The sequence below is a fragment of the Delphinus delphis genome, chromosome 13 (assembly GCF_949987515.2).
Source record: "Delphinus delphis chromosome 13, mDelDel1.2, whole genome shotgun sequence".
Classification (NCBI taxonomy): domain Eukaryota; kingdom Metazoa; phylum Chordata; class Mammalia; order Artiodactyla; family Delphinidae; genus Delphinus; species Delphinus delphis.
This window is the reverse complement of record NC_082695.1, coordinates 39,674,223-39,697,167: the sequence shown is the minus strand read 5'-3', so window position 1 is coordinate 39,697,167 and position 22,945 is coordinate 39,674,223. Positions and strand designations below refer to the sequence as shown.

At 43.8% G+C, this 22,945-nt stretch overlaps 1 protein-coding gene across 5 annotated transcripts in view; it reads left to right on the top strand.

Moving 5' to 3' along the window:
- TMEM241 (transmembrane protein 241) overlaps positions 1–22,945 on the top strand; it is a 107,632-nt gene that overhangs the window by 55,317 nt on the left and 29,370 nt on the right. For all 5 annotated transcript variants that reach the window (XM_060028786.1, XM_060028784.1, XM_060028785.1 and 2 more), the window contains exons 12-13: positions 4,864–4,933; positions 8,650–8,743. In XM_060028786.1, coding sequence (XP_059884769.1) covers positions 4,864–4,933; positions 8,650–8,743 — 164 coding nt within the window. The remainder of the gene's footprint in view (positions 1–4,863; positions 4,934–8,649; positions 8,744–22,945) is intronic.

The window sequence follows — 22,945 nt, the reverse complement described above, 5'->3', positions numbered from 1 at the left end:
ATGAGGAAATTGAAACCCAGAGGAGTTAAGTGATGTGACCAAGAGGAGGAAGTGAGTAGCAGAGGGAGACTGGGGTTTAGCTAAAGCTTCCCTGCGAGGGGATGCCCTACAGCCGTAGGGGTCAGGAGTCCTGTGGGCCTCAGTAGCCATCGTAGCAGGGCTCAGGCAAAGGCCCCAGGGAAGGTAGGTGTGCGGCTACCTACGAACTGGCGGCAGCCTTCCAGAAGAAGCCGGAGATGTTCATCTGTACCAACACCAAGTTGGGTATCTAATCTGTGAACATCGCAGGGAAACACTGTGGAACCACACCTACTTTTACATGAATGAAGTAACAAATACAGTTGTGGTCTTTATAAACAGTGCAGTTTGTTTATACTGAAGTTGTGTAATGCACAACCATGTGCAGCTCTAAGCAGTGGCCCATTGTTTCAAAAAGCACACAGGTTTGCTCAAGTAGGTAATTAAGGCAGATGGATACGAAGGTAGGGATTTGGTGTGTGAGATTATGGAAGCTGAGAATCTAGAAGACCCCTTGGGGATCTGTTCTTCCCAGCTTTATAAAGCCAGGTCAGTTGCCCTAAACCTTTGATGGGTCCTGGTGATGTCTTCTCATAGGAGCATAAGGTTGATTACAAAACTTAAGCAAATAAAACCGCTGAGGAGAATCTCTTTCCTCTGGAAGTATTCGAGGACTGCTCTGATTGGGCAGCTGCAATTCCTGCCAATTCGTTAGCTTCCTCATTGGACCCGTGGGTGGTCCAGCCCATTTTTAAGGTGGAACAGCACTCCGTTCTTTCCCACTTGCTCATTATACTTTCCATCTGGAGTGTCCACTTCAAGGCCTGGGTGTGGGCCAGGGAGTGCAGCTTCCTGATTCTCCCACATCTGCACCAATTAAGACACAGTAAGAGCCAGGACCCGCGGGTGCAGCCTTTTTTTTTTTTTAAGGCTCTGTTAATTTCTGATGTTTTAAAAACAGGCCTTTATTCTTTTTGGTTTCTTCTTACCTCTTCTTTCTTGACTTGTATCTTCATTATTTAGTAGTACTCTCAAAACATTTTAAAATTGAGATGTGATTTACACATAGGAAATGCACCTATCTTAAATGGGCAGCTTGATCAATTGTGACAAATGTATATGCCCATGTAAGTCACACCTCTGTCAAGATATAGAAAACTTCTGTCACTCCAGAGAGTTTCCTCACGTCCCTTCTCAGTCGCTCCCTCTCACCGACCACCAGAAGCCCCTGTTGATCTGATTTCTGTTACCATACATAAGTTCTGTCTATTCTAGAGCCTCATGTAAATAGAAACACACAGGAAGTATTCTTTTGTGTCTAGCTCTTTCATTCAGCATAGCATTGAGAGATTCATCCAGGTTTTGGGTGTCTCACTAGTCTATTCTCTTTTATTGCTGACTAGTGTGCCAGTGTGCGAACCCTTTGTTTATCCATTCACCTGTTGATGCTCACCTGGGATGTTTCCAGTTTGGGACTGTTATGAATGAAGCTGCTATCAAGATTCTCATACAGTGCTTTTGGTGGACTTATGTTTTGATGTCTCTTGGATAGATATCTAGGAGTAGAATTTCTGGGTCTTACAGTAGATATATGTTTAACTTTTAAAGTGCCAGTTTTCTAAAGCATTTGTACCATTTTACCCTCCCACCCAACAATGCGTTAGAGTTCCGGTTTCTCCATGTCTTCACTAACATTTGGTGTTGTCTGTCTTACGTTAGCTATACTACTAGGTGGGTGATGGTCTCTCAGTAGTGCTTTTGACTGAGCCGCCCTTCTCACTCACTCCCGAGTGACTAGAAAGATAAGTTTTCTTGCAATGCAGATGATGTGGCTTTGGGTCACCACCTTTGGGGTGCATTGGGATGTAGTGGTAGGTAGGGACCAGGTAGATAGTTCTCCATGTCCTAGGTGCAGACCCTGACACTCTTCCTATTTCAGGCACTGGGTTTGCTTCTTGATGGGTGGGATCTAGTTCTCCTTCTAATCTTTCAAAGTCACAGTTCATGCAGAAGCTCCAAGAATCTTAGAAACTTGCACCCCCAGGACTGCTTTAAGTAATAGTAGAGAAAAGAAATTCTTCCTCTGTTTGAAAGTTTGCGTTTCATCTTTGTATGGGGTCCCTCTGCTGTGGCATTTTCAAGAGAGAAAATTCCAAGGAACCGGAAGGGCAGGAAGACTTTCGGGAATCTGACCAGAAATGACCTTGTTATGTGGTGTGTCTACTGCTCGTATTGAGATAAAGCAATCAGTACGAACTACATCCTGGAACTGACCTTCCACTTTTCCTCTCATTCTGAGGACTGAAATGTGGTGAGAGGAAACTTTCTTGATGTCCAAGTCTCCATTTTTCTTGGTGTGGTAAAACTGTGCCACACTTTTCGCCGTGGCGATTTCATGCTCCATTATCTTCGGAGAGATGGGACTCACTCCCTCGCTCAGAGAGTCAGCAGAATTTTAACTGTGGAGCACAGGCATGAAGGCTTAACTCCGATTTCTGTGCATAAGCTCCACGTTGATGCCACAAAGCATGTGTACAGAGCTTGAACCACTTACTTTGTGCTTAAAGTGTGCGTTCTGCACTAGGTGGTGCAGAAGTGTTGTCTTTTGAGCACCTTTACACAGTTTTTAGCTCCTGGGTCTAGTTCTCCTGTGGTTGGCGCCAGCTAGCCACATACTGCAGCATGTTCGGGGCTATTTTTGTAGCACACTCATTAACCTTTGCTGTTTAGAGGTTAGTGTGCACCCTCTCTGTTGAAGTAAAAGATGAGGCTGGCTGAAGGCATCAAGGGGGACGTACTGGGGGCCAATTTGAGATTGAGGACCAGCAGAGCCAAGTGGAAAGTGTTCAGAACATTCTCTCCAGGGAAAGCAAGAGGGGTTGAAGTCTTCCAGATACTCTTGGCGCAGGGGTGCTTGTTATTTGTCAGAGATGGTCCTCACACAGTGGATACAAGGGTTGAGTATAATCGAATCCTTGCTCACAGGACTCGATGGCTCTAGAAGGAGAGACAGTCATGGACTCAACTACCTGAGAAATGTGTGGAGGTTTTAGACATGGCTCAAAGAGAAGAGCGAGCTCTTCTCTCTCTTGCTCTCAATAATCGACAGGATCAATTTTTAGGATTTGAGGGAGGATTATTATGCAGCTGGTCAATTCCCTAGGATGGTGATTTTTTTTCTTTATCTTCCTTCCTCCCAATCTACCTCTGCCCACTCCACTGCCCTTCAGACCCCTCCGTAGCCTGGGCCGCACCGGGAGTCCAGGTCACCTTCCCTGAATCCTGAGGTCCTGCGTTTAATTTATCCTTCTCTGCTCAGTCCTCCTGATCACACTGACTGCGCTGCAGTTTCTCTCACGCTGAGAAGGCGGTTGGGAAACAGCCAAGAACCAAGGGCTGCCAGAGAGACAGAGCAAATCCTCCACGAACCTGCCTTCGCCCACCTTACGGGGGGCTGGGCCGCCTGCCAGCGTCGGGGTGCTCAGGGTCTCCTCGGCTGTCACTTCTGTGCGAAAAGGGGCTACAGAAGCAGTGGAGCTCCTCATGCACTGGATGTCTGGGCCTGATGTCAGTTACAAAGTCCCTCCACCAGTATAGGTCCCTGGTAAATGACAGGGGTGTCCAGTGGAGCCGTAGCAGAAAGAGAACAAAAGCTCTTAGCCTTTGGTTGGGCTGCACGAAAACCAGATCCTAGGGGACCTCTCCTCTTATTTAAATACACATACATATGTACAAACCAAATCAAACAAAATAACAATAGTTATGGTAGAAAAAAGCAAAAGTCCAGAGAAGTGGAATTCAGACCTTTCCTTCCCAGTCGATGGTTGAATCATTTGAGATCATTTAGGTACAAGGAAGTGTAGCGATGCGTTGTGTCTTTTGTTCTGAAACTCTTGATTAGTAAGGGTAGTGATGAAGGATGTTCCACCGCCCCTAACGGGCTCCAGTCCATCCAGAACTGAGAGACGGACCGAGGCCCAGGGGTCTGGAAGGTCTGGCGCCTCCAGAATCTCAGAAATTCCAGATTTGGAAGGATTAGGCTTTCTGCTGTGGAAACGCTTAATTCCTTTTCTCTGGACATTTTTGGAAGGCTTTCTGCTTTTTTAATCTCCTGACTTCTTGTTTGTGACCAAGTTCAAATTCCAGAGAGGGAAGCGGCCAATATGTGTGATTATTTCCTCTTGCACCAAGTGGAACTAAAAGAATGAACTTACTTCACTAGAAATAAATGTACCCTTTGGACCTTGAACTAAAATGAGTATGCACAGGCGCTTGGCCCCTTCTCTGTTTGTGCGGTAATTAAACACAAAGATGAGAGGAGATGTCAGAGGCATGCGTTCACGATCCTTTTTTAGATATAAGGCAGGAAAGAATAGAAGAATCTTAAAAAAAGATTCTTTTTGTCCTACGCTCTGGGCCAGGGATGGCTGCCTGGCGAAGAGGAAAGATCTTAGGACTTGAAGTCACCGGGGTCCACATTCTGGCTCAACAGTTAGAGAGCTGTGCAAACGTAAACAGAGCACTTCTCTGAGCTGCAGTTAAAATGGGGATGACAAAGCTTCACAGGGTTGTTACAAGGATTGAAAGAGACGATGTTCGGGAAGCTTTTCACACAGGGCCCCGCACAAGGCAGGCTTTTACTAAATGGGTGTCATTATCATCATACTATTATTATAATAAGACAATGCCAATGACACAGAAACCCTCGAATGCCGGAGTGAACTCACTGCTGGGCAGCTCAACGCTCAGAGGGCTGATATAATTAAGATCCTTGCCTTGTGTTTCCGGGCAGCCGGGGGCAGGGGGCTTTCGGGCTGTGTGTCTCACCCTTGCTGTTTCCCTCAGGTGATCTCCTCAGCGTCCTGGACTTTCCGTTCCTGTATTTCTACAGATTCCATGGCAGCTGCTGTGCCAGGTAATCTTAACTCGGAAAACCCCTCGCACTGTGGATTTGTATGTTTCTGTACTACCAGCTGTGTCTTCGTGAAGCCCCAGGTCACTGTCTGTTATCTGAATGAGCGTCAGAAGAAAGTGGTGTCTGGCGCAGGTGAGGAATTTGCCCCGTTGGCCATCAGAGGGTTGTCATGAACGTTCTCAGGTGCTCAGGGCTGGCCTGGGTCCTGCGAGGACCCCTGTCCTGAAGAATTTTCTCGGCCAGGGCAGTGGTTTTCGACTTGCAGAAGAGAGAGAGTTCTCCCCCTTTTTTATTTTTTTCCCCCACAAGCAATTCTTAAACAGAACTTCAGCATATAAAAATGATGACACTGACTCAGTTCAAGGGAAGATTTGGGTACAGAATCACACCCTGTCAGCATCTACCTTCATTTCTCTCTTGTTCCTAAAGGGCAGCCTCCAAAAAATTTTGACTGAACCCTAAGACTCTGAGAGACAGATTTTGAAACCAATGACTAGGAATTGTCTAGACCACAAGGTGATCGTTAATATTTGGCCTTGGGAAGTATCAGAGATGTGGACCAATTAGATGGATACATTTAGATACAAAGAGGTTCATCCCCATCCTACCCCCACCCCTCTCCTGCCATGACCCCCACTTCACTTGACTGTACTGTGCTGAGGAATGGAAAGGCTTCTGTGGACGGTCTCAAAGCATGGATTCTGATGTGGTCGAAAGACCACACTTGGGTTGAATTTCAGCCTTGCTGTTTGCTAATTTGTGTCTTTGGGCAAGTTATCCTACTTCTCCCAAACCTTAGTTTAGTTTTCTTGTCTGTAAAATGGAAAGGTAATACTAATACAGGGTGATCGTGTGTATTAAATAAGGTCCACGAAGCTCAAATCATCTTGCCCGGCTCAGCAAATGATGGGCATTATTATTATCTGTAGATAAAATGTCAACAGACCAGAAGCAATTGCTACATAAAAGCCAGACCACCTATTTCCACCCAAAAGAGAGTGTGTCTTGTGAAGCAGTGGTTCTTCACAGAGAGTTAAAGAGCTGATATGCAGCTAGGTGCTGTTTCTGATGGGGGTGTGTTAGGGCAGAAAAAATCAGTATCATGGAGTTTGCTCCTGCATTGGAGCCTCAGAACGATTTTTTTTCTTATCATTCTCAGAAAAGTTTCAGGAAAACACTGACAGAATTTGTCTTCTCAGTTCCTATCCATTTGGTCAGGCCTTGTCACTTGCCCGTTAGCTAGGATTGTGTGGCAGGAGTGTCAGTGCCACCCTGGTGCCTGCAGACTTGCTTCCCTTTGGGCCTGCTTCTTTGGCCGCATGGGTGGCCAGGGTGCCAAGGGGGCCGCCAGGTTTGGTTATTTGGAGCAGAGCATCACGGTTCATAGCCCGTTGGTGATGGCTTTGTGGGGTGACCTTTTTTTTTTTTTCTTGGCCACGCCGCGCGGCTCGCAGGATCTTAGTTCCCCGACCAGGGATCGAACTTGTGCCTCCTGCAATGGAAGTGCAGAGTCTTAACCGCTGGACCGGCAGGGAAGTCCCTGTAGGGTGACCTTCTGCCTCCATTTCTGCCCCTTTTAATCTGCAAGTTTTTCTAATCCAACATGAAAACTCAGGGTTTTTTTTTTTTTAATTTGAAAGATTTGGAAATCTTTATCTGAATTGGTTTAACTCTCTATTACATTCTACCTCTGGCTTACCCTCTTTTAAGAACGTGGCGCTTTTCCCCACATCATCTCGTGACTCCCCCATAACTGTATCTCAGACTAAGAGCTGTCACCTTCAGAGGTCCTGGGGGAGCTCAGGAGGGGTCGTGGAGGCCTGAGGGGTCAGTGGTAGCCGTGGCCTGGAGACCCCATGAATAGGGAGCCCCAGGCTCCTTCACTCCTGGGGTCTGCCCAGTGCTCTTAAGACCTGCCTCCACAGCGAGGGGTAGACAAGCTGGAAGTGGAAGACACAGATGAGGGAGTTGAGGGAGGGACCCGTGAGTCATTTAGAAATGATTCACCGACATGCAAGTCAGGTGATGGGAAAGAGTCATGGACGCTTTCAGGAGCGTGTTGGTCACAAGCCAGGGTCGCTCAGTCCTAGCAGAGTCTGTGCTGAGGGCAAGGGTCAGCGTGGAACTGTGCCCTCCTCTGGCCAGGGATGGAGAGGACAGGAGAAGCGCAAAGGGGACCGAGGTATGGGGGATGGGACAGGCACCTGTTGGGGATGCAGGGGGTGGACACCACCAAGAGGAGCCCCGGAGGGCCGGCTACCTCACTGTTCTCTACCAGCCTCGCGACCTTGGGCACCCAGAGCTTCTCACTCCATCTCTCTGGCCGAGAGCACATTTCCACGCTGAGGTCTGCAGGGCCGTGGAGAGTTTCGGAAGAGCCAGGAAACCTGGGCTCTAATTACGCCTGTGACCCCGTTTGCTTGTTAATAAAGTGAGACTTGGGGCTGGGGAACCTTTCTGTTCTGAAAATCTCTGATTTCCATAAAATAGGATGAAGAGCGCTGTGCTTATTCCTGCTTTAAGGCCACAGAACCGAACCTGGGGCAAGAAAACAAGGGAAAAAAATGGGGATTTGGTCAAGGTTACGAGGGTCGGTGAGCACAGCCAGGAATAGAATCCCGGGTCACTTGATTTCCAGCTTCCTGGTTCCCCACAGGGGCTCCTTGTGAGGGTGACTCAACGCCTTAATCAGCGCGGCCAAGGCTCCCATGACTGCAAGTGCAGACCTGTGCAAACTTTGTGGGTAGTTAGGCCAAACAGGCTGAAATATAGAGAGAGGAAACCTAATCCCTGTCCCTGGTCCTGCCCCAAGAATGTGGCTGTGACCTAATCGAATCTAATGAAATGAAGGCGCACATTTCTGTGAAATTTGGCCTTAGGTGCGTTTAAGTCAATTCAACCTGCTTCCAAGTACACCTGCCAAACATTTATGTAATACATGCTATGGTCAGGGCACCTTATTTGGCTCTGTTGGGGAATATGGAGAAGCCCAAGATTGGGCCCCTCCCTCTCAGGGCTCATGATCTGGGTGGGAGCCATGCCCCAGCACCTATAATAGAGGTCAGATGGCAGTCTGGCATCCGACACCCTGGAGCTACAAAGCTACGTAGAGCTCCAAACCTCCGGATGGCCCCCCGACGTGCTGTCCAGCCTCAGGCTCCCTTGGGAGGTGAGGGCTCTTTCACACATCATTCCCAAAGTATAGCGTCTGTGTAGGTCACCCTGCTTTGGGGGACTTCTGTTATGCAGCCCTCCCCTTTAGGTTCTTACCTTGAACCAAGGGGCCAGTCCAGACCCTCTGACTTCATACGGCGAGTGTTTCTTTGGAAGTCTTTTCCTAACAGTTTGTTCTGCTTGAAAAAAAAGATGAAGCTCTACCTTGGCAAGCACCCAGCTCCAGAAGTAATATAGGAGGAAGCAGGCGATACTGTCCTCCAGATTTTTTTTCTTTCTTTCATGATTTAGCCAGAGATCTCCCAAATTTCTATACCCACTCCCTGCCTCCAGGGCAATGATCTCTTCATAGCTCCTTAGCATAGTAGAGCTTCATGGGTTTTTAAATTTTGGGTATTTTTATCCAGAGATCACTAGAAAACAGAGATGAGATAGGGGTGGTGTAATAACTAAATATCGACTAATTTTTGTAACAGGAAGTAGTTAGCTACTGGCTATAGGAAGGCAAGTCTCACTAACAAAAGTATATTTTCTCCTTCCAGTGGATTTTTAGGATTCTTTCTCATGGTCAGCACAGTGAAGCTAAAAAGCCTTATGACCCCAGGGCAGTGTGCAGCCTGGATTTTCTTTGCTAAGGTAAGAGACAGGAGAGGGGTGGGAAGAATCCATCTCAGGAGCCCTGTGTCCAGTGTTCTCAGAGTCAGGTTGGTCTTCACGGAGTCATCTCTAGTCCCTGGCCCTGAGCCTGATCCTTCGCTTGTTCAGGTAACAATTTCTGAGGGTTTCTGCGTATTTTATCAGCATGACATACTGATCTCTATCACATTCCTGGAAGGTGACCTGAGTATGCCCCTTAATTTCCCAGAGCCTTAATTTTCCCATCTGAAAAAGAGAGGTTTTGCCAAAACAAAACAAAACACCTCTAAGCCTTCTCTTGCTCGAAGAGACTGGACCCCCGGATGCATGGGGCAGTTCTTATCTTCCTTCCTGGGAGCTGTGAGGATGTCCAGAGCTCCAGTGACTTGCCCAGAAGGTCTCAGCCCGTCAGAGGCAATTGAAAAAGGAAAACAGACAGATGGGCTGATAGGGGGACTCTGATGGACCATTCAAAAAAGGGACTAATAAAAATGCCCAGCGCGTATTGACCATGGTAGAAGCATAAGATAGAGAGGTGGGAAAATAAGAAGGAGCAGAAAAATCAGCTCTGGGATGCAGGATCTTAATGCTTTGGGGCTAGCTCTTTCTAGTGGAGCATTTCATTTCCCTAAAGTCTGTGAAGGAGTCAAGTTACAGTGCCCTAGGTGTGCTTCCACTGAGTGAGATTTCTTAATTAATTTAATCTAATACAGTAATCATTTAAACTTGTGCCTTTAGCCATCTTTATGTTTGTTGGCTGAATTTTTCTCCCCCAGAAAGCAAAAACAAACGTTTTTATTTGAAAGTAAGATTTCACAGCGATGTTTCCACCTGCATTGTCTACTTTCTAATAGCATTAATGATTCACATTCCAGAAAAATGTAAAGATTGGCTGTGATACTGACTTAGAGCATGACAGAATGACGAGGTTGATAAATCCTCTCCCCCAGAAGCAACTAGAAAGCTGGAAAAAGACTGTCAAAGATATCCATTTCAGCTCTCTAAAAATTGACCAAAAGCACACAACAAACTGAGAGGCATTTGTTCATGAAAACTCCTAAACTTCGGGTAGGAACAGCATGAGTTAGTGGTGCTCTTGCTTTAGGTTGCTCTCATTCCCTTCTCCCCATCTCTGTAAGTATTCTCTTTCAACCAGAGCAGGGCAGGCTGTGTAAACCAACAGGCTTGCTGCTGCTTCCAGAAGGGGCTCACCCTCTTTGGAGTATTGTCAGGTAAAGGGGCCGTCTAGGTGGTAAATGAACAGGAAGTTCCACTAGCTTGAGTTTACCTCTTTGGGGCAAGCAATGGACCAGTGGTCTAGCTGGGGACTTACCAGGTAGTTCTGGGAGGTGAGACAGCCATCAGGGGCTTGCTAGCTCTCCATAAATGCCAGATTTACCTTAGTCTATGTGCATGAGCAGCACAGAGATGGAGGATGCCCAAGACACGTACACGTCCCTGGTCAACAGAGCCTGTGTGCACACACAGAGGAGACGTGAGAGACCAGCCGTAAGAAAAGCCGGGGCAGACATGAAAACATCCTAAAGTTTGAATGTGCTCCCCAGCCCACATACAGAGTCAGAAGCAGAGAGAAAGCTTTCTGGCTTAAGGTGTTTGAGCAAAAGCTCTTGACTAGTCTTTGCCAGAACACTAAGCTATGCAGACTGGGGATGATCCCTAGGAAGACAGGCTTAAAAATAAAAGCAAGAAAAAAAATTGAGTGAAGACCGCAGCAATGATACCTTATATGGGAGACAGGCTTCACAGACTGAGTCCAGGCAAATTACTAAACAAGCAAAACAACAATGCCAATGAAAATGCTCTGGGAAAAAGTCAGAATCCAGAGTTGCTATACTATCTAAAATGTCCAGTACTCAGTGAAAATTAGGGCATTCAGAGAAACAAGAAAGCATAACCCATGCACAGGAAAAAGGCAGTCAATAGGAATTGTGTCTGAATGTCTATCCTCAGAGGTAGGACTTAGCAGAAAAAGACTGCAAAGCAGCTATTTAAATATGTTCAGACAGCTAAAGGAAACCATGTTTAAAGAATTAAAGGAAAGACTCAATGAATACAGAGTCTCAAAGAGATAGAAATGATTTTTAAAAAACGAACCAAATGGAAATTCTGGAGTTGAAAAGTACAGTAACTGAGCCGAAATGAAAAATTCTCTAGAGGTACCCAGCAACATATTTGAGGGAGCGGAAGAAAGAATAAGTGAACTGGAAGGTGGAACAAAAGAAATTATTCAATCTAAAGAACAAAGACTTTTTAAAAATTGAAGAAATATGAACAGAGGCTCAGAGACCTGTGGGACGACATCAAGAATATCAACAAATGTATAATAAGAATTCCAGAAGAAGAAGAAAGAAGGTTAGAAGAAAAAAAAAGTGACAATCAGCAGATGACTTCTCATCAAATACAACAGAGGCCAGAAGGCGGTAGAAAAGAAAAAAGGTCTCAAATCAATAACCTAAGCTTGCACCTTAAGAAACAAGAAAAATAGGAACAAAATAAACCCAAAATGAGCAGCAGGAAGGATATGATAAAGTTCAAGGTGGAAAGTAATGAAATAGAAAACAGAAAAGCAATAGAGAAAATCAATGTTTGTTCTTTGAAAAATCAACAAAATTGACAAACCTCTAGCTAGACTGATGAAGAAAATAAGAAGATACAAATAATCAAAATTAGAAATGAAAGAAGGGACATCACCACTTATCCTATAGAAACTAAAAGTATTGTATAGTTTTATGCCAGCAAACAGGTGATTTAGATGAAATGGACAAATTCCCCAAAGGCACAAAATAGGAAAATTGACTCAAGAATAAATGGAAAATCTAAATATGCTCATAACAAGTAAATAAATGTAAGTAGTAATTTAAAAATCTTTCTACAAAGAAAAGCCCAGGCCCAGTTGGCATTACTGATGAGTTCTATCACATATTTAGAGAAGAAATATTTTTTCTTTACAAATTATTTTAGAAAATAGAGGAAGAGGGAATAACTCCCAATTTATTCTGTAAGGTGAATTACCCTGATACTAAAGCCAGACAAAAAATTGTAAGAAAACTACAGACCAGCATCCCTCATGAACATAGATCTTTAACAAAACATTAGCAAACCAAATTTGACAACCTACAGGAAGGACTATACACAATGATCAAATGAGATTTATCACAGGAATGCAAAGTTGGTTTAACATGTGAAAATTAATATGTGATATTAATAAAATAAAGAACAGAAATACATGATCATGTCAATAGGTACAGAAAAATCATTTGACAAAATCCAACATCCATCCATGATAAAAACTCTCAACAAACTAGTAACAGAAGAGAACCTCCTCAGTTTAATAAAAGACATCTATGAAAAACCTATAGCTAGCATTATACTTAATGGTGAAACTGAATACTTTCCCCCTAAGATTGGGAGCAACACAACAATTTCACTCTCACCACTTCTATTCAACGTTATCCTGGAGGTTTCGGGCAGTGCAATAAAGAAAAAAAAATTGTTTGTACTCACAGATGACATTATCCTATACATAGAAAATCCTAAGGAATCTATAAAAACCCTAATTGAACTAATAAATGATTTCTCAAGGTCTCAGGGTGCAAGATCAGTTGTAGTTTTATGTATTAATAATGAACAGTCATGTGCAAAAAAATGAAATTAAGGAAACAATTCCATTCACAATAGCATCAAAAAGAAAAAAATACTTAGGAACTTAACAAAGAGGTGTAAGATTTATACACTGAAAACTATGAAACCTTTCTGAGAGAAATTAAAGAAGATCTCAATAAATGGAGAGACTCAATATTGTTAAGATGGAAATTCTTCCTAAATTGTACAAATTCACAAACTGATCCTAAAATTTATTTGGAAATGCAGTAGCCAAAACAAAAGAAAAACAAAGTTGGAGGACTTGAGCTACATAATTTGGAACTCACTATAAAGCTAGAATAATCAAGACATCTTGGTATTGGCATAAGGGTAGACATTAAGGTCTATTGATTTTCTTTTTTTCTTTTTAAGGGTGTCAATGTATTTTTTTTAAGATTTTATTTTATTTTATTTATTTATTTGGTTGCACTGGGTCTTAGTTGCGGCTCACCACCTCCTTAGTTGTGGCATGCAAACTCTTAGTTGCGGCATGCAAACTCTTAGTTGCGACATGCGTGTGGGATCTAGTTCCCTGACCAGCGACCAAACCCAGGCCCCTGCATTGGGAGCACGGAGTCTTAACCACTGCGCCACCAAGGAAGTCCCAAGGTCTATTGATTTTCGATAAAGGTGCCTAGGCAATTCAATGGAGAAGGGGTTTTCTCTTCAGCAAATGAGGCTGTAACAGTCCGTATGCTGGGAAAAAAAAGTAGTTAGACCTTTGCCTTGCATTGTTAATTCAAGATGGATCATAGACCTAAATGTTAGAGCTAAAACCAGAATACTCTTAGAAGAAAACACAGGAAAAAATCTTAATGACCTTGGTTTAAGCAAAGAGTTCTTAGATATGACACCAAAAGCATGAGCCATAAAATAATTGATAAATTAGACTGCATTTGAGTTAAAATATTTTGTAATTCAAAAGACACCATTAAGAAAATGAAAAGATAAGCCACAGTCTAGGAGAAAATATTTGCAAATCATAATGGACCACTTATACATCAAAATGTGCTGACATTTGGAATACAACATAATTGTCCTTAGCAATACAGCCTTTCCCCCATGTCATTGCGACTCTACTGGGTGCCAGTATATTTAGAAAGTGACTCAAAAAGATGTTCCATTGGCCCAGAGGAGAATATGGATTCTGTGAAAAACTCACAGGCAGAGAGGTTAAACAGAAGGATGTGCAGGTGGGGAACCAGGAGGAAATAAATTTAGCTAGAGGAGGAGGAGAATGTAGAGGGGAAGGGAAGAACTGGGCATAGGAGAGTCAGATTATAGGTATCCCTAAAAGCCATGCCACAGAGACTACTGTGAACCTCAGAATGAGACTGACCAAGGGTAATGTTTTAAGCAGGTTAATATAGCGGCAGTGCTTAAGACAGATTGGAAATGACTTCCAACCATTCAGAAGGGAGGTGAATCAAGGTAGTGATGGCAAGAAGAAAGGTGAAAGGCCAAACTTGACTTACAATTAGAAGGAAAATAAATTTTAAGTACACAACTTACCATATAATTGTTCTGTGATGTGATAAAAGAATTAGATAACAAAGACAAATCATTTTAGAACAGATGGGGGGATAGTTTGGACATAGGAATGATGGGTATGGAAGGTCACAAATGGCTCCAAGGTTTGTAGCTAGAGACATGGGAAATCCATGGCATTACAGACAGAAATGGGGGTGATTGTGAAAGAACATCTTTGGGGAGGAAAGCTGGTGATATACATTTTAGACAAATGTGTATGGTGTTAAAACATCTACATGGAGCTCTTTTTTGTTGGAAACATGGGGTCAAATGTAGGCAAGGGCTTGGAGCTCTGCATGTCCATTTGGGCTTCGCCTGTAGAAAGATGGAGTTGAAATCAAGAACATGTGTAAATTGATGAGCTCACTGAGAGAGTGAAAGAATTTGGGGAGAACAGAGAAGAGGCTTACAACTTAGCTTGGGCGATACTTAGATGCCAGGGACCAATAATGAGCAGGAGAGAGAAGTAATAGCCGGAAGGTAGAAGGGGGATCAGGAGAGTTCAGAGCGGGGAAGTCTAAGGGAGAGTTTTAAGGAGTAAAGCAAAATGCCACCAAGAGGTCAAAGAGATCCGACTGAGAAAAGACTAGAGCAAGGACTTTGCTGACCTTTGAGGAAACAGTTTTAGGCAAAGGGCAGGGGTCGGAGTGGGGCAAAAGCAGGATCAGAAATACTCAAGAATACATAAAAAGTGGATAGAAGATTGTGATTGGTCGTGGGTAGATCTAACGAAGACAACTTCTGTTCTAGGAAAAGAAGGACTTGGGCGTGCTTGAAACTGGAAGACACCTGTATACAGAGATTTCACGATGCTAGAGAATGAGGGGAAATTGGGAGAATAAGTTTCAAAGGGAAATGGAAAGAGTGTGGGGGGGTTAACTTTAGAGAAAATGAAAAGCCTTTATCCTGAGCCTTGGCGGAAGGGCGAAGATAGGAAGGAGGCTGTTCCTTGAGTCACGTGGCAGGGGAACTCGGATTTCAGGGGTTTCAGGGAAGGAAAGACTCTTCGGCTTTGATCACTATGTACCGAACCCCTCTAGTCCTCAGCTTTTTCATCCGTAAAGCAAGGGGTCTGGACTAGAAGATCTAAAGATAGTTCAAAAACGTTGTGATTCAATCGAGCTCTGACAGTGCTGACTGTATCTGATACTTGGGACTGAACGCTGGTGGCATTGACATTCAGTTGTAGGATTATATATAATGATGATCTGCGGGGAACCATATCATTACCTGTCAGTGCCTACTTAATGAAACATGTGCCAGATTTAAAAAGTCTTTAATAGAACCGATCAGAGTAAAGTAGGAAACCACTGAGCAATATGACCTTCTTCCATCGCTATTACCAAATCCCTTCTCTCATGGAAGATTACGTATAAAGGCCGTATGTGGTTAATTGGAATGTTTGTCCCTGTTCTTATTTAGAGTTTGGACAGTCACAGTTCATGCTTAGGGAATGGGGTTTCCCTTCCCGTTGCTGCTTAGGCTAGAGCTGCGCATGCAGTCCAGGTGGAAGACGGGGCAACCTTCTTTTTTTTGGTTGTATTTGAGAAATCTTTGCTAAATCTAAGGTCAGTAAGGTTTTACTTTATGACTTATCTATATGTTTTATAGGTTTAGCTCTTTTTAAAATTAATTAATTAATTTCTTTATTTTTGGCTGCGTGGGGTCTTCGTTGCTGTGTGTGGACTTTTCTCTAGTTGCGGCCAGCGGGGGCTCCTCTTCATTGCCGTGTGTGGGCTTCACATTGCGGTGGACTCTCTTGTTGCAGAGCACAGGCTCTAGGTGCGTGGGCTTCAGTAGTTGTGGCGTGTGGGCTTCAATAGTTGTGGCTCGTGGGCTGTAGAGCGCAGGCTCAGTAGTTGTGGCGCATGGGCTTAGTTGCTCCGCGGCACGTGGGATCTTCCCGGACCAGGGCTCAAACCCGTGTCCCCTGCACTGGCAGGCGGATTCCTAACCACTGTGCCACCAGGGAAGCCCGGTGCAGCCTCCTGACATGGGGTCCCACGTGAGTCTTTGAACTTGGAGCGTGTGGTGGGTGTAGAAGTGGAGCAAGGAGGCAAGGAACAAGGGGTGAAATATTGCAAACTGAGAAAATTCTAGAACCTGACTCCTCAACGCTTCAAGAAAAAGGCAGAATGTATAAGAAGATAGACCACAAAGTGCTATGCAAACACAGAGCATTATGTAAAGTTACTTAAATCCCGACCAAGATTTAATTTTGACCTAGCTCTGAGTCCCAGCTCGGCCACACTTTCTAGGTGTGTGCTTCATTTTCTCATCTGTAAACAAGTATAATAATAATGTCTACCTTGCTAGAGGGTTGAATAATATTTAGACAGCCCTGGAATAGTGAGTGCCGGCAACTGGCTGGCCCTCCTTGGCTCTGTCGACCACTAGTTTAATTCTTCCTCAAGATTAACCAGTGATTCCTGAGTCTGGATTTTCCATTTGTATTCACTAGTTCTAGGTTATGAATTGAGTTGGGAACGGCCTATCTAGGCACTGCTGAGAATTCAGGGTGCAGGAGAACCAGCTCTCTCACCGTGTTTTTAATCAGGCATTCCCTAACAAAGGAAGCAATTGATGTACCATTCACAATGTTTTTAAACCTATATAAAGAGTCATTGATTCAGAACAGTTGCTGTGCCTGTGGAAATGTGTGTTTGTTAGTCTCCATGGAGACCACCTCTGGCTGTTCTGTGATCACTGGCCTTAATTATACCCAGGGTTGCCAGAGAGCCTGCAAAGCTGTCCCCATAACAACACATCCTTGTGTAGTAAAAGGACCAAAGTCCTGAACTGTGTTTCCCATTTAGGAGTTTCTCTTAAAAGAGTTGAGAAGACTATACTGGTAAGTTTTAGCCTCCGTTTGATTCATCCTTATGAAGAACTCTTGAGTGGGTAGGAATTTCTCTTGAGTTTCGACCGCCTCTCTCTCAGGCTGTTTGGCCAGGTCTTGGGAGCATGGCCTGACATCTTTCTTTTTCCAGTGACATCTTGACATTTCTCTTGACCTACTGGCAAGATATTGAATTAAGAAGGAGGCTTGGCTATGTGAGTTTACTAGATAAAATTCAACCTGTTTTAAATATAGGATGTACTTGTAAAAGTGTCCTCAACAGATGCTGTCAGGGTTTGATGTTCGGAATTTTCAAATGTCTCCCAAGACCATGGGTGAAATGCTTGCTGTTTCTGGTGGAATTTAAAAAAAAGAAATAAAAGAAGCTTAGTGTCTTTTATATTGGAATCACACAGATTTTATGACTTCTAAATAACATAATATTTTTCTCCACTGAATTTTTATTAGATATATTTGTAGAGAAGTTCCAGAGCTTAACGTGAAGTCACACCTTGAATTTCTGAGGAGGTGACAAGTAAACAAATCTTCCAGGTTCTGGAATCTGACTTAGATTCAATTTCTGGTGCATGCAAACATGCATGCGTGCGCGTACACACACACACACACACACACACACACACACACACACACACACACACACACACACTCAAGAACAGACTACAGACAAGTCCTGGAAGTATAGTTAACCATCCCCATCATGTTTCGCTTTCGTTAGATCTAGTCTATGCTGAACAGTGTTAGTTCTCCTCCGCCTTCTACTTCCTGCTTCGTTACTACTCTTCTCCTTTTTTTTAATTTATTTTATTTATTTTTTCTTTTTGGTACGCGGGCCTCTCATTGTTGTGGCCTCACACGCTGCGGAGCACAGGCTCCGGACGCGCAGGCTCAGCGGCCATGGCTCATGGGCATAGCAGCTCCGCGGCATGTGGGATCTTCCCGGACTGGGGCACGAACCCGTGTCCCCCGCATCAGCAGGCGGACTCTCAACCACTGCGCCACCAGGGAAGCCCTCCTTTTTTTTAAAAAAAACAGTTTTATAGAAATTTAATTGTCATATAACATTGTGTTGGTTTAAGGTACACAACATAATGATTTGATATTGGTATATATTACAAAATGATCACCACAATATATTTAGTTAACATCTCTCAGCTCCCATAGTTACAAAAAAATATGGAATGCTTCATGAATTTGCATGTCATCCTTCTCTGTATCATTCTGGGTTTAGTATATGTGCTGCTGAAACGAGCACAGTTACTTCTTTTTCTTTATCATCATCATCTTCATCATCTCCATCACCATCTGTTGGGTGTGCAGAGCCTGTTGCTGTCTTTCCTCCCCTCCTGGATGGTAAAAGGCACTCACAAAAGAGAAGGCCACTTCTCTCAGTTTGCTATTTGCATTTCTTCCCATTTTCTCAGCTTCTTAAGACTCCACACTCCTTTCTGGGGAGCAGCTTCCTATTTTTTTTTAATTTACTTCCTCGAGCTGTTCTTCAGCACCTTGATGTGTACTAGAATGGTCCGATGAAAATAAATGATCAAACCCAATGAAGCTGTGCTGTCATGTAATTTTTATGTTGAAAGAATGAGCTTACAAAATTATGACTGTTTTCCTAATTAAATCATTTTTCTTTTTCACAGTCTAAGCGGCTAGGGCAATGAAAATAATTTTCATTGGAAAATGAAAACCTAGAGGCAGCAGCATACTTTCCTTTACGGTCTCTAGCTGGGCAATAATAACATGTCTATGTCTTTCCATGACATCACCACTGAAGCGACAGGAACGTGAAATAGCAAGTTCAGGAGCTTCTCTGTGTTTGTTGAGCTGTATGGAAACAGTCAGCAAGAAGCTGGTTATCTGGGAATGATTCATTTATAAGCAAGGTTTTCCCAGAGGACACATGGGAGGGGAAATACAGTTTTGGATTAAAGGGAAAAAAATTATATTCCATTTCCTATTGTCAAAATAATTCCTAAGGAAGTGAGTGATGTTAATGGACATTTGGCTATTTCGGATAAGGTTGTTGTTTTTCTTGTTTCCGATTATGAACTCCTAATTTTTTCTGGGCTATTTTTAGTGCCATTGATCATCACAATGTTCTGTACTGCAAAAATATGATAACGATTCTGGATTTCTCAACTTTTGACCTGAATGAATTTGCTTTAAAGGAAATGCCCGGAATTTCTGTAAATGTTCTGACTGCAAGGTTTATAGGAGTGCTGTCAGTATCCAAGACAATTTATAACACCTAAATTAAAGTGATTTTTTGCAACACAAAGGCCAGTTAATTGGGAAAGTTTACGAAGCCTCCGTTGGGGGGATGAATCAGTGTGTCCTTGGTTCACTGTAGGATAGCCTCAAATAAATGAGTGCCAAGTGAATGCTTAAACACACTGATCTTATTTTACACATCTTGTCAGGTTTGTGCACTCATGTCAGAAACAAAGGTGAAATCCCACATGTATCTCTTGAAGTTACCTTCCACTGCCCCCAGGGATGCTCTCGTAATGTACATATTCCTTCCCTTAATTCTGCCATTAATCCAGTTTGAGTTCACCTTTCCTTATGAAGATCTTCTATCCCAATCACTAGAACTAAGTCCCCCGAGGTATGGCCGGACATGGGGTAATTAGCAAGGAGCATTTCATGGCCTGTATGTGCCCAAACCAGAGGGCAAGCTTCAGGCAGCAGCAACTGCCCGTGTCATTAGAGAATGAGCAGGCGTTAATCAGAGCTCATAAAAGGAAGCAGTTTTGGGGAAATCTGAAGAAGCAGAGTTTGATTATGGGACAACTAAGTTTTGACACATAATAGAAAGGAATGACATGTGGATCTGAAAGACTTAGTAGGTATTTACTTGGTGCCATTTTGTGAAAATAGCTCTTCTCTCCCGCTGTGCCTTAGAGACATCTTGGTGGCCTGGCCCCCCGGGGCCCCCAAGTACCCCATCGGATCCCGCCCCAGGCTCGTTCTCCTGTTTTATCCCCCAGAGTGGAATTTGCTTATAGATAGTCATTTGCTCATTTTTTTCCTGTTTAAAATGTACTCCCTTACAAAAAGTCGTCCAAACTGGCTTTTCCCCTCCTGACTCTGCATCGTCACTTTGAACTGACCCAGTGGTTCTTTAGGTTAAGATTTCGGATGCTTTTGCTTTTCTGTAAGTAGACTGCATCTAACTGTAAGGCCAGGCAGTTAAGTACAAGCAGGTGTGCTTGTTTATGTGACTCCAGAATAGCCAGTCTGTTAGTCAACTATGTGGCAGGAAAGGTTTTTTTCAGTCAATAATGAATTGCCTGATACCATGTAAACTAGCGTTAGATTGTGTTTGTAATTTTATTTGATTGTTTCTGTGCATATCTGGGTGGTTTTGGGGGGTCGATTATGAGGGGAACAGGCTCTCTCTGTCTACATTTCCACATCTGTCTTCTTGTCATGTGACTTCTGGGGGTGCCCTGGGGGATACAAAGAGACACCTCTCCTTCAGTTATTTGGAATGAATTCCTTTTCTAACTTCTCGAATGTTCTAGCTATCTGTGAAGGACGAAACATATAAAGTGTACTCCAGCAAAAGGGGAAATCGAGTAATTGCCAAACCTTCTCTCCCAAAGTGTTGAGCTCCCAAATCCTAACTTTTAAAATTAATTAATTAAATCTTTTGGCTGCGTTGGGTCTTCGTTGCTGCACGCGGGCTTTCTCTAGCTGCGGCGAGCGGGGTCTACTCTTTGTTGCAGTGTGCGGGCTTCTCACTGCGGTGGCTTCTCTTGCTGCGGAGCACGGGCTCTAGACACGTGGGCTTCAGTAGTTGTGGCTCGTGGGCTCTAGAGCACAGGCTCCGTAGTTGTGGCGCACAGGCTTAGTTGCTCCGCGGCATGTGGGATCTTCCCGGACCAGACATCAAACCCGTGCCCCCTGCATTGGCAGGCGGATTCCTAACCACTGAGCCACCAGGGAAGTCTCCCAAATCCTAACGTTTTAAGGGTGCACAGAGAGAAGTAAAAAGCTCTGAATGGTGTGGTCAAATGGCAGCAAACACCCGGCAATTTGGAATAGCAATGCTGACGCTGCTTACAGTAGGATTTCTAAGGTGGGAATGCAAGGCCTGAGGTTGTGAGGACATCTCTTACTCTCACTTGAAGGGAAAAACCAGCCCAGTTCTGAGCCCAGTGAACTGGTGCTTTTTCCACTGAAATATCCCTGCTCTGACATCTAGGTTGAGCTACGCTGTGTGAACCACTTGGATCCAATCAAGTCCTGCCGTTATCTTTTGTGAAGCCAGTCAGTTACTCTTATTTTCATGTTATCCTTGGGTGGTTGACTGTTCACTCTAAGAATTACACAATGCATGACTCCGTTTCAGTACTCATGCTTCTTTTTTTTTGCGGTACGCGGGCCTCTCACTGCTGTGGCCTCTCCTGTTGCGGAGCACAGGCTCCAGACGCGCAGGCTCAGCGGCCATGCCTCACGGGCCCAGCCGCTCCGCGGCATGTGGGATCTTCCTGGACCGGGGCACGAACCCGTATCCCCTGCATCGGCAGGCGGACTCTCAACCACTGCGCCACCAGGGAAGCCCCTTATGCTTCTTATGAGGGTTTTCTTTTCCCTGAAAAAAATTTTTTCAAGTTACTTTATAAGAAAATGTATATTCAGCACGTTTATTCAGCAGAGATTTATAGAGTGACCTGTCATATTCCAGGCTAAGAAGCTGCAACAGCAGAGAGTAGTGACGAATAGCCCCACATTTTGGAGACAGAGAGAGCTGGATAAGAATCCCACTCCCCAGCAGTGTAACTTTAAAAAGATTCCTTTGCCTCTGTATGTATCCATTTTATCATATGTAAAATGGGAGTAACTGTATAACTTCACAGAAATATTGCAGGAATTCTATGAAGTAATGTATGTTGCGCAGTTAATGTTTGTCCATGTTAATTGAAAAGAATGAGCTTTTCCCTTGCAGATGGAGGAACGTTTGAAGCGCTCTTTGTATTTGGCTACAGTTTGAGAACTTCTGACCTGTAGTTAGAGAACCTTTGCTTCTGCTTTGCTCCATTTTGTCATTCTAGTGTCAAGAGGAATTTAAAATTACTGGATTCAAGTGGCACCATGGGTTTTAAAGTTCTTTTTTCAATTTTTCAAGTAACTCGGGGAACCTAATTTATCATTTGATGGAATATTTTGGAAGTCACAGGTGTTTATTTAAAAAAAAAAAAGGAAAAGAAGAAGGATCAATCCTAAAGATTGTTGGATGAGTCTTAAGTAGTGGAATGCAGCTTACAGTCTGTGCCAGGTTGGTTGTAAGAGAATGGGGATTTGAGACAGAAGTGGTTTTAAATCTGATGTGGAACCACACACACACCACCCGCCCCAACCCAGGACGGCTAAAATGAAAGAGGCTGACAATACCAAGTGTGGGTGAGGGTGTGGCATAACGTTTCTGGTTTAGAAAGCACTAAAGCTAAATAAGGTTTGTTATAACTGAGCAACCCCACTCCTGGTGTACACTCAATTGAAAAATGAAGACGTATGCCCACAAGACATGTTCAGTGGTATGGAATTAGAGGCGATGGTTGCATGACTGTGACTATACTAAAGAAGCTATGAATTGTACACTTTAACAGGGTGAATTTTATAGTATGTGCACTCTATTTCAGTAAGACTGTTATTTTTTTTAAATCCATGATAGGAATATCCACAGTAGTTTTACTCATGACAGCCCCAAACTGAGGAAATAGACCATACATCAAACAAGGAGAAATAAAGTTTGATCTCTCCATACAGTAGAATAGTAGACTGCAGTAAAAAAGAGCCTACAGCCACATAGGTGATTCAGATGTATTGATTGGGAAGGAACCTAGGTTCCTTCTCTGTCTGGTGGTGGTTACATGGGTGTTTCAAGGTGTAAACATTCAACAAGCCCTACACTTGAAATTCAAGCTCGTCGTGCATTTTACTGTATTTATGTTATAATTCAGTTTTTATTTTATTTATTTATTTTTTTGCGGTACACGGGCCTCTCACTGTCGTGGCCTCTCCCGTTGCGGAGCACAGGCTCCGGACGCGCAGGCTCGGCGGCCATGGCTCACGGGCCCAGCCGCTCCGCGGCACGTGGGATCTTCCCGGACCGGGGCACGAACCCGCGTCCCCTGCAT